Below are 12,281 nucleotides of genomic sequence, written 5' to 3' on the forward strand. Positions count from 1 at the left end.
GCAATATTACACTGTACTCCCTCCTCTTAATCATTAATACAAGTATTTATAATTGAGGCCTTAGGACTGATCCTTGTGGAATTCCACTAGTTATATAGCTTTCTAACCTGTAAAGCACAGATTAATCCTGACTCTTTCTCTTCAATGTTAACTGATCTTCAATCAACCACCAATTCCATGAGGTCCTATCTTGTACAATAACCTTTCATGTGGCACCGTATTGAATAGCTTCTGAAAGTCCAAATGCACTGCATTGACTGGTTCCCCTCTATCAATTCTGCTTGCTGTATCCTAAAGAATTCTCGCAAATCTGTCAAATATGATTTCCCTTTTTAAAAAAAAACCATGTGGAATGCATTAAGGTTTTCCAAATGCCTTGCTTATTATTTCCTACTTTCAGCATTTTGCCAACAACAGATATTAGGCTAGCTGATTATAGTTTCCTGCTTTCTGTTCCCCCAATCCCCACCCCCTTCAGTGAATTCTGGAAAATTTTGACTAGTGCCTCCACTATCTTTGCGAAAAACCTTGGATACAGGCCATCAAGTCCTGACAATGTGTCTGCCTTTAGTCCTATCAGTTTGTAAAATACTTTGTCCCTTATGGTAGAAACTATTACAAGATCCTTTCTCCCATTGCACCTTGTTTATGTTATCTTCAGGATGGTGATAGTTCCTGTACCTTGAAGACCAATAAAAAATACTGTTTAAATTGTCTGCCATTTCCCCATTTCCTGTTATCAATTCTCTAGTTGCTTCCTATAAGGATCACACACTTAGTTTAGCTACTCTGGGTCCTCTACTTTTTGTCATTTATATAAATGATTTGGATGCAAACATAAGAGGTATAATTAGTAAGTTTGCAGATGACACCAAAATTGGAGGTCTAGTGGACAGCAAAGAAGGTTACCTTAGATTACAACAGGATCTTGATCAGATGGGCCAATGGGCCGAGAAATGGCAGATGGAGTTTAGTTCAGATAAATGCAGGGTGCTGCATTTTGGGAAAGCAAATCTTAGCAGGACTTATACACTTAATGATAAAGTCCTAAAGAGTGTTCCTGAACAAAGAGACCTTGGAGTGCAAGTTCATAGCTCCTTGAAAGTGGAGTCGCAGGTAGATAGGATAGTGAAGATGATGTTTGGTATGCTATCTTTTACTGGTCAGAGTATTGAGTACAGGTGTTGGGACATCATGTTGCAGCTGAACAGGACATTGGTTCAGCCACTGTTGGAATTTTGCATGCAATTCTGGTCTCCTTCCTAACGGAAAGATATTGTGAAACTTGAAAGGGCTCAGAAAAGTTTTCTAAGAATGCTGCCAGGGTTGGAGGATCTGAGCTATAGGGAGAGGCTGTTTTCCCTGGAGCATCGGAGGCTGAGGGGTGACCTTATAGAGGTTTACAAAATTATGAGGGGCATGGTTATGGTAAATAGACAAAGCCTTTTCCCTGGGATTGGGGAGTCCAGAACTAGAGGGCATCGGTTTAGGGTGAGAGGTGAAAGCTATAAAAGGGATCTAAGGGGCAACGTTTTCACGCAGAGGGCGGTACATGTATGGAATGAGCTGCCAGAGGATGTGGTGGAGGCTGGTAACAATTGCAACATTTAAAAGACATTTGGATGGGTATATGAATAGGAAGGGTTTGGAGGGATATGGGCCGGGTGCTGGCAGGTGGGACTAGATTGGGTTGGGGTATCTGGTCGGCATGGACAGGTTGGACCGAAGGGTCTGTTTCCATGCTGTACATCTTTATGACTATGACCCTTTCTGTAGAAACTCTTGCTGTTTGTTTTATATTGCTTGCCAATTTACTTTAGGAATCAATTTTCTTTTTATTAGCTTTTTAGTCATCCACTCCTGGTTCCAAAAAAAACTCCTAATCATCTGACCTACCATAAGTTTTTGTTGCTTTGTACAAGCTGGTTTTTGATGGGATGCTCTTCTTGGCTAGCTTTGTTTATGATGGTGATTCATCCTTCTCATTAAGTCCTTTTTGACAGAAATAAATTGTTGTTGACCAATATAACATGCCAGCCTAAATGACAAGCACCAGTTCAACCAATGACTTGCCTCTTAGTCTATTTTCTCAGCTGACTTACGGCAAGGCTTTTTTCATACCTCTGAAATTGTCCTTACTTAAGTCAATGATACTGGTTTGAGGTCTCATTGCTATCGCTCATCCGCATTTGAAATTCCACAAAGTTGTGCTCATAACCCCTAGAAGATTCTTATTAATCCTACTTCATTACACGTTACTATATGTAAAATAGCCTATTCCCAGGTAGGTTGTTCTAGGAAACAATCCTTGATGCACTCTACAAATTCACCCTTACCCATCTGATTTGTCCTGACAATATGCAGATACCCTGGACAATTGTTGTGCCCTCCTTCCAAGCATTCACCCCTCAATTCTTATTAACCCTGTACCAATTTGTATCATCAGTTCTTCTATATATGATGGTTGTGTTCTTGTACAACCCTGCATTATAGAAAAATTGCACTTTAGAAACAGCATCCTCAATTCGTCAATCACGTTATAGCAAAATCGCGTTGATGAAATGCACGTTAGAGCAGAACAATCTGTACTTGGCTCAGGTAGCAATCCTTTGCACTCTTTTTAAATTTAACCTCAAGCTGCTTGTAATCCTTTAACAGAATGTCTTTCCTAATTGTATCTATTTCATTGGTACCTATATGGACCACAACAACTGATCCTTCCACTCCCACACCAAGGTCCTTTCAGGCCAGAAGCAATGTCCTAAATCTTGGCAACAGGTGGGCAACCCAGTCCCTGAGACTCTCTCATTATTGTCAAGAACATTATCTATTCCCTTAGCAACACTATAGTCTATTACTACATCATTTCTCTTTTCTCTCCTCACTGAAATGGCACTCAGGATTACTATGCTTTGGCCAGTTCGCTGCTTTTCTCTGCAGCCTGTCATAACAATTTAATGGCCTCATCTAGGCTGGTGATATTGGCATGAGCGTAACTTGCAAAAGCAAAGAAATAGGTTGCAAACTGAGACCAGGCCAGAACGTGCAGAGAACAGAGATTCACTGTAAACATTCAACTAGGACCTGGGTCAGCTCGGTAAATCATTGTGGATTATCACTCAATCATCACAGCCTCCTTGGCTGAAAAACATTTAATGTTGTATTGATAACTAACAGAATCCCCCACAGACAGACAGAGCAAGACTGACACATGCAGCTGATGTTTAACTTAGCAATACTACAGGGTCTGTATTTAATAGCATGATTAAAACTTTGGGACATGAAACTAAACACATAAGCCATCCAGAGAAATGACTGAGTATTCTAAAGTGATCAGTTTAATTTCAAAAATAAATAATTTCATCAAATAACATCAATGTCTGGAGACTACTAAAAATGACTTTTACTACACCAATTTCAATAATTTATTACTTGTCCCGTGAAACCACTGAATGACACCTTTAAGTTAGGTCTTACCAAGAAGAAATGTAACAAATGGGAAAGCAAATGCAGAACCCATATTGCTCCAGGACCATGTCTCAGCCTTACTTAAGATAGTTCACTTCATTTGGCTGATAATTATTTTAGTGATTTTTAATTAACTTGGCTAGATTCATTGGAACAGTTACCACTGGTTCATCAAACTGTCGGCTAATAGTTTCATGTAATTTTAATGAAAAATAAGCAGGTCCTGGATCACTGGACTTTTCACCTCCTTAAGTGCATCGCTCTGATGAACACTGATGCAACATGCATGGTTAGTCGCTGCATCCAGTTTGTGTGCCACTTACAACCCACTTCTGCTCTTCCTGGTGTCTGAGACCATATTCCCGTGCATTTTGGGTTGACGGCATCTTACTTTTTGCAGTCTTCTTTCTCTGGGGTATTTTTTCTTTGTGAACCTCATACTGAGGTTTTCTGAATCTCCTGTCTTTAGAAAGCTGTGCTTTTGCAGCACTAGACTACGAGGATAATTAAAGAAATGGAGCAGGCAATGACTTGTGAACATTTCTTAATTGTAACAACATAATAACACAATCTTCTAATGCATCTAGAAGCAAAATAGTCACAGGTAGAATTTGACCATCAGTGCAGTCAACTTAAAACACTTTGTCATGTTATTTTTAAATAGAAAGACTGCAATTGAATCTCTAGTGAAATATTATGTAATTATTCTTATGACTATCAAGGTGAGATAGTAATTACAAACTACATCAACTTCACCAAATCAACATGAACAAAATTCCTGAATGAAAAGAAAAGACAGTCAAAAACATTAGATACATGTCCTTCTTCAAGATTCATATGCTGGCTCAATAAGCTTGAACCTGTGCCAAAGATATGGAATTACAATGTGATGGAGTTGGCTGAAAATGCAGTAAAGGGAAATTATGATATGCATTATTCAATAGGCATTGGTGAGCAGTTTCTGCTACTGTACATCGCTAGTGGTGATTGATGAAGAAGTTGGGACTGAATTTGAGAACGTGATTATTGTGAGGATTTCTAAAATGTTCTATGGCCCTTCCAGTTCAGAGCACCATTCTTGTTTCAGAATTATTGTCATTTGTGAATGTTTATTCTAGATGATCTTAAAAATAATAAATTAGAGATCATTTTCCTTAATAAGAAAACACAAAATTTAAGCTCTAGAAATGATCATATTTTGATTACAGTAAAAGCACAGGAAATTTGATAAAAGCATTGAAAATCATCAAGAGAGGTTTGCACAGAGAAATTAGGGAAAAAAAAACAATTGTGATATGATTACCGCATTGCCAAACAATGATTACTGACAAAGGCATAAAAACATCCTTTGTTCTTGCTCTGGTCATTGGTGGCACTGCTAGATACATACATAACATTACACATATTTTGCAGAATCACAGAACATCAAATTATTACAGCACAGTGATTCAGCTGATGTCTGCACTGGCTCTTCAAATGAGAAATTCACCTCGTGCCATAAATCCCCCAACTTCACCCTGTAGCCCTGTATGTGCTTCCTTTCCAGGTAATAATCCAATTCAGTCTTCAATTGCCTTTATTGATCCTGCCTCCTCGCCCATCTCAGACAGCACATTCCAAACTTTAATAACCTTGAACAAGTTTCTCATCATGATTGTCTTAAACCTGTAACCTCGGTCTCATGATCCATCTGTGAGTAGGAGCGAGTTTTCCTTTCTACTCTGTCCAGATCCATCAATTTATAAAACCTCTCTCTCCCTTCTTCTCTCCAAGGAAAATATTATTGTCTCTAATCTATCAACATCATTGAAGTTAGTTCACTTTTATTAGACTTCTGGCACTTTCATAGATCTCTTTTGATGCCTCTGTTATTTTTGGCAAATGCTAAGAACTGTACAGAGCATTAGCGAGACCCCAGTAGCTTTAAACAAACACTTACAGCTCTCAACGACTTGATATTGTAATTGACCAGCATATTCCTTTAAGTTAAAATATATGGGTACTTTTGCAGAAACACTTTCCATAATTTATACATATTCATTACCATGTTAAAATTTAAAATGTTTGCATATTTACAGAGGGTCTCTGCTTCAAGGACCTTCCAGTATGCAATTTCAATGAAAGGGAGAGTCCTTAGTATAAATATGAGATAATGTTACCACTTACAACCCACCCCTGCCCTTCATGCTAGTGTAATATGTTGGTGAGATTCTAATGCTTACGTCTTCAGTGAAAGGATTGTCTATGCACTTGGTACTTACCTTAGAGAATTTGAGATTTGTTTTGGGGCTTCTTTTACAATAAAACGTGGTGTTATTTGTGGAAGATACTATTAAATAAATTGAAAGAAACAATTCAAGTCACAAAATGTTTGGAAGATTTTCTTCTATATTAACTCCTGGGGTGAATGAGCTTTTCAGAACAGTGGCACAGACCATTGTTTGAAGCTAACATTTCAGGTACTTAATGTCATTCTGAATGAAAAATGTCAACATGTTCTTTGTCACACAATGAAAGAAGTGAATCGTACCTGATGTATCTATACCAACCAAGCAACCGTCATCATGGCCACCTCTTCACCTGATTCCCTATCATCAAATGGGCTTTAAGGACGATGCAAAAAATGTGTGGAAAATAGCATAAGGATTGACTGTAAGATGCCATTACATTATGCAGTCGTTGAGTTTGAACACAGTACTTCAAATTATTGAAAAAAGTCAAATGTGGATGAAAAAAAAGGTTTACTTGGACAACACCCTCCCAATATCTGCTTCTTTTTAAACCGACTCCTGACTCTATAAAACATGTCCACTTTACAAGGCACAGATTTGAGGGAACGCTCACTATTTGTCTGGATAGGTGGAGCTGCATGAACACAAGAAACTGAATAACTTCCAAGAACTTAAATATCCACTTTTCCCCACCATGTGTGCACTGCAGCAGCAATCCAACCATCTAACTACCTAGAGGGTCCACTTCAGCCAGTCTCCATGGCTTCTTCCCAAACCATCCACCTCCATCTCCAGTTGCAAATGAATACACCATCTCCCCTCCAAGTCATACACCATTCTACCTTGGCTATGTAGTGATATTCCTTTCTTGTAACTGAGTCAAAATATTATAATTGTGGGAATGTCAGAGTCATAGAGATGTACAGCATGGAAACAGACCCTTTGGTCCAACCCATCCATGCCAACCCAATCTAGTCCCACCTGCCAGCACCCGGCCCATATCCCTCCAAATCCTTCCTATTCATATACCCATCCAAAGGCGCTTAAATGTTGTAATTGTACCAGTCTCCACCATTTCCTCTGGCAGCTCATTCCGTACACGTACCACCCTCCGTGTGAAAAGGTTGCCCCTTAGGTCTCTTTTATATCTTTCCCCTCTCACCCGAAACCTATGTCCTCTAGTTCTGGACTCCCCGACCCTAGGGAAAAGGATTTGTCTAGTTACCCTATCCATGCCCCTCATAATTTTGTAAATCTCTATAAGGTCACCCCTCAGCCTCTAATGCTCCAGGGAAAACAACCCCAGCCTGTCAGCCTCTCCCTATAGCACAAATTGTCCAATCCTGGCAACATCTTTGTAAATCTTTTCTGAGCCCTTTCAAGTTTCACAACATCTTTCCGATAGGAGGGAGAACAGAATTGCACGCAATATTCCAACAGTGGCCTAACCAATATCCTGTACAGCCTCAACATGACCTCCCAACTCCTGTACTCAATACTCTGACCAATAAAAGAAAGCATACTAAACACCTTCTTCACTATCCTATCTACCTGCAACTCCACTTTCAAGGAGCTATGAACCTGCACTCCAAGGTCTCTTTGTTTAGCAACACTCCCTAGGACCTTACCATTAAGTGTATAAGTCCTGCTAAGATTTGCTTTCCCAAAATGCAGCACCTTGCATTTATCTGAATTAAACTCCATCTGCCACTTCGCAGCCCATTGGCCCATCTGGTCAAGATCCTGTTGTAATCAGAGGTAACCCTTTTCGCTGTCCACTGCACCTCCAATTTTGGTGTCATCTGCAAACTTACTAACTGTACCTCTTATGCCCGCATTCAAATCATTTACGTAAATGACAAAAGGTAGAGGGCCCAGCACCGATCCTTGTGGCACTCCACTGGTCACAAGCCTCCAGTCTGAAAAACAACCTTCCACCACCACCCTCTGTCTTCTATCTTTGAACCAGTTCTGTATCCAAATGGCTAGTTCTCCCTGTATTCCATGAGATCTAACCTTGCTAATTAGTCTCCCATGGGGAACCTTGTTGAACACCTTACTGAAGTCCATACAGATCACATCTACTGCTCTGCCCTCATCAATCCTCTTTGTTACTCCTTCAAAAAACTCGATCAAGTTTGTGAGACATGATTTCCCACACACAAAGCCATGTTGACTATCCCTAATCAGTCCTTGCCTTTCCAAATACACGTACATCCTGTCCCTCAGGATTCCCTCCAACAACTTGCCCACAACCGATGTCAGGCTCACTGGTCTATAGTCCCCTGGCTTGTCCTTACCACCCTTCATAAACAGTGGCACCACGTTAGCCAACCTCCAGTCTTCTGGCACCTCACCTGTGACTATCGATGATACAAATATCTCAGCAAGAGGCCCAGCAATCACTTCTCTAGCTTCCCACATAGTTCTCAGGGACACTAGATCAGGTCCTGGGGATTTATCCACCTTTACGCGTTTCAAGATATCCGGCACTTCCCCTTTGTAATATGGACATTTTGCAAGATGTCACCATCTATTTCCCTGCAGTCTATATCTTCCATATCCTTTTCCACAGTAAATACTGATGCAAAATACTCGTTTAGTATCTCCCCCATTTTCTGCGGCTCCACACAAAGGCTGCCTTGCTGATCTTTGAGGGGACCTATTCTCTCCCTAGTTACCCTTTTGTCATTAATGTATTTGCAAAATCCCTTTGGATTCTCCTTCACTCTATTTGCCAAAGCTATCTCATGTCCCCTTTTCGTCCTCCTGATTTCCCTCTTAGGTATACTCCTATTTCCTTTATACTCTTCTAAGGATTCACTCGATCTATCCTGTCTATACCTTATGTATGCTTCCTTCTTTTTCTTAACCAAACCCTCAATTTCTTTAGTCATCCAGCATTCCCTATATCTACCAGCCTTCCCTTTCACCCTGACTGGAATATAGTTTCTCTGGATTCTTGTTATCTCATTTCTAAAGGCTTCCCATTTTCCAGCCATCCCTTTACTTGCAAACATTTGCCCCCAGTGAGCTTTCGAAAGTTCTTACCTAATTCGGTCAAAATTTCTCCAATTTAGAACTTCAACAGTTAGATGATGCTGAAGAACGTTTTTTTTAAAAAGATCAAACACGTTCTACAATGACAAGTGGAGAATTTGATGTTTAAATTCATCTGGCAAACTGGTTTCAGGAATAATGACATGATGTTATCCAATTGCCTGCTTTGCTTCCTTGATCTGACCTCGATGTGACTGCAGGCCCACACCAATGTGCTTGATTCTTAATTGCTCTCTGATGTTACCCCCAAGCAGCTATGCAGTAGTACTGAACATCATCAGTGAAGTTTAGGACTCCACATCCCGGGATCAAATAAAGTAAAAAAAAATCTTCTTCCTCTGCCCATCTGTTACCTACTTTCTTTAGAAAGTGATAGTTTACTTTAGGGTAGAGCTATATTGATATTGACTGATTCAAAATGTTGGCCATCCTTCAGACTTGAGCTTGGTCAGCAAGTCTTTGAAGACTATTTGTCAACGATGGGACATCTAAGCAAAACTTAACGCTGCTCTGATCTGCATTCCACATATGGATGTCCTACAGAAGTCAATAAACAGTGATCACCTATTGGAAACTGGAGAAAATGTGACTTACTATTGCAGCCCCAATACTATTCCAGTACAGATCAGAAAGTTTAGGGCAGATTCTGAACGGAGGGCAGAAAATATCTTTCTGGGTTGTTATTCTTGATGAGCAAGGAGCTGAAATATTATCAGAGGTATGGAGTAATCAGCTTAACTGAATGGTGAAGCAGCTTCAACCTGACCTATGACCTACTCTTGCTTCTAATACAAGATTTTATGTTAGTTTGTTACCATATGAAACAGACACGAAAACCACTGGTTTTTTCTTCAAATATTATTTCCTTCATCATACACTTTAAATATCCACTGACTCACAGAATTAAACAGTACAGAATAGGCTATTCAGCCCATCAACCTGCACTGACAAACTACTCTATATCTACACAAGTCCCACTTTCTAACACTTAGTCCAAAGTCTTGAATGTTATGACATTTCAAATCAGGTTCTTTCAAGTTAATTTATTTGACATCATGCAATCTTCAACTGATTGGGTAAATCTTGGCAATTGACTTCTCCAATAATTTCCACCAAAGTTACTGGAAAGAATATTGGGCAATCAACTCAAAATCTTCAGTTTCTGCCCAACCAAAATTTAATGTTATTCCAATTGAGTTTGGTCGATTTTACCCAGGTCAATGTGAGAATGACACCTGGGGCTGGGGGAAGCTTTGACTCAGTGGGTAAAAGGAAAGACAGAAAGAAACGACCTAAATAAAAATTACAAATTATATCTTCTCAGATTATGACTATGTTACCCCCTCCTTCATCATCACGGAATCCCTCAAGTGTGGAAACAGGTCATTTGACCCAATAAGTCCCTCCGCAGAACATCTCTCCCAGATTCAGCCCTCTGCGGGCCTATCTACCTAACCTGCATATCTTTGGACTGTGGGAAGAAACTGGAGCACCCGTTAGAAACCCAAGCAGACACAGAAAGAATGTGCAAACTCCACACAGACAACTGCCCAAGGCTGGAATTGAACCCAGGTTGCTGGCACTGTGAGGCAGCAGTGCTAACCACTGAACCATTGTGATGTATCTGCCATCTTTTTACATGGTCAACCATGCTTTTCTCCCTCAATATCTTTCCATTATGTTCCTCAACTGATTCCACCCCCATCTATCTTCTGACTCACACAGTGCTTCCTTTTGGTGTCCCATCTTGGTTCTTTACCTCCAACGCTGCCCACATCATCTATAGAGACAAGTGGTCCGATTTCATAATCTCTCCCAATGGCCTCACTGCTGGTAGACTTTGAGCCCAACATCCAAGTTTAGAACAATGGCAAAGTTCTTTGGTCAACAATTTTAAAAAGTCTGAACATTTTCACCTCGGCCTCCGTCATACGCTCGACTGCAATTTGTTCCCTTGTCTCAGCCACTAAACTGGAATGCTCACAATCTTTGTGTAATGATGAATGACCGCTGAAAAGGAGGAAGCTTTATGAAGTCCAGGGAATGCCAACTCAGTCTTCTCCCACACTGAGTACATTAAAAAATAAATCATTTCTAACAGCCAGGTATGGGTCCAAAACCAATTTGACTGGTCTTCACAACTACCTTATCTCACCTTGGCAAAAATAAATGTATTAATTCAGAATTTCTTGGTTCGTTTCACATCACAAAAGGAAGTCAGATCAGAACAAGTTTCTTACCGGTCGTTCATGCTCTAGGATTGATGACTTTCCTGGTTCATATTCAAATATGCTTCTAGGTTCAGCCCGATATCTCCGAGTATCAACTTTTCTGTCAGGAGGATCCCAGTCATTCCTAGTAAATGATAGTGAAAGCCATCGCATTTGTTACGTGTACTGCATCATCAGCATCACAGTCAACAATTTACATGAATATGAAATAGTCTGGGACTCTCAGACCACAACACGCAGAGACAGTGCACAAATTAAATCTTTAACAAATGCACAAGGTACTCATATCATTATCTTTAGGTAGTAAAAATTGACTGTCAATCTAGTTAGTATGCACACTGGCTGTGATAAAGGACACAAATAACAATGCTCCCAGTGACAGAAATCCACTTATCCAAATCGTAAATTAGTGTACAGTGGACATTATAAGGAGAAAAGGAGGCATAACAGATACATTGGGGAAGATGTACAAACTGCTTTAAGTGACATGATAGAATAGATTGTTAGTCAAAATTGTTGAAGTAGTGCATTGTAACCTGCAATGAAGAAAAATAATTTCAGAGTAATTTTCACTTTTTGAAAAATAAAATTGCTCTAGTGACATCCCGCTCTCATCATAATGCTGATGTGATGTCATGCTGGGTTCAATTACAAAGATGGCACATGGGCTGTAGCAATATACTTTAATGGGTTTAAAAAGAAAAAAAAAATTCCAAAAATAGTACTGAATGACTCAAATTATTAGAGTTATAGCAATGTATTTATGAGAGACATATACTTTAATTTTCAGGTTTGTTTTCAATTGGGAATGGTTGGAATTGAAATATTTTTCCATTTTCATGGTAAAAAATGAAGAAACTTATATTAGCCCCATGGCAAAGTTATATTAAATGAAGGACCAGTGTTACATGCACAATTCCAACATCAGGAATCCACCAGCACCCAGAGAGACAGGAGAGAGACCTGCCTCAGCTCACCTGTATATCAAAAGGCAAAGATTTGAAGGGGTTAAAATCAAAATTCTATCTCTGACCTGCGACATTCCTAGCTGTGATAATATCAATGTTCATCATTCAGGCCTTGAATAAAGCAAATGCTAAAGACTGGGGGCAATCTCTTTGAGTCATATCCTGATGGTATCCAGAAATTCTTAGTACCAGATAGTTATTCCTACAGGTTGGAGAGGAGTTGTGTCAAGCTTGAAATCCTGATGCAGCCAACTCCACATGAATTACTGGGGATGTTCAAATTCCACTGGGCTAATGATCCTATGTCTGGAACCCTCTGACAA

At 39.8% G+C, this 12,281-nt stretch overlaps 1 protein-coding gene across 26 annotated transcripts in view; it reads right to left on the bottom strand.

Moving 5' to 3' along the window:
- Positions 1-12,281, bottom strand: part of sorbs2b (sorbin and SH3 domain containing 2b) — a 485,383-nt gene that overhangs the window by 109,259 nt on the left and 363,843 nt on the right. For 21 of the 26 annotated variants that reach the window (XM_072595463.1, XM_072595454.1, XM_072595483.1 and 18 more), the window contains 2 exons: positions 11,000-11,114; positions 3,792-3,962 (listed from right to left, as the gene is read on the bottom strand). In XM_072595463.1, coding sequence (XP_072451564.1) covers positions 3,792-3,962; positions 11,000-11,114 — 286 coding nt within the window. The remainder of the gene's footprint in view (positions 1-3,791; positions 3,963-10,999; positions 11,115-12,281) is intronic. The other 5 variants (XM_072595550.1, XM_072595580.1, XM_072595561.1 and 2 more) reach the window with 1 other exon arrangement.

This window comes from Chiloscyllium punctatum, chromosome 2 (assembly GCF_047496795.1).
Source record: "Chiloscyllium punctatum isolate Juve2018m chromosome 2, sChiPun1.3, whole genome shotgun sequence".
NCBI lineage: Eukaryota > Metazoa > Chordata > Chondrichthyes > Orectolobiformes > Hemiscylliidae > Chiloscyllium > Chiloscyllium punctatum.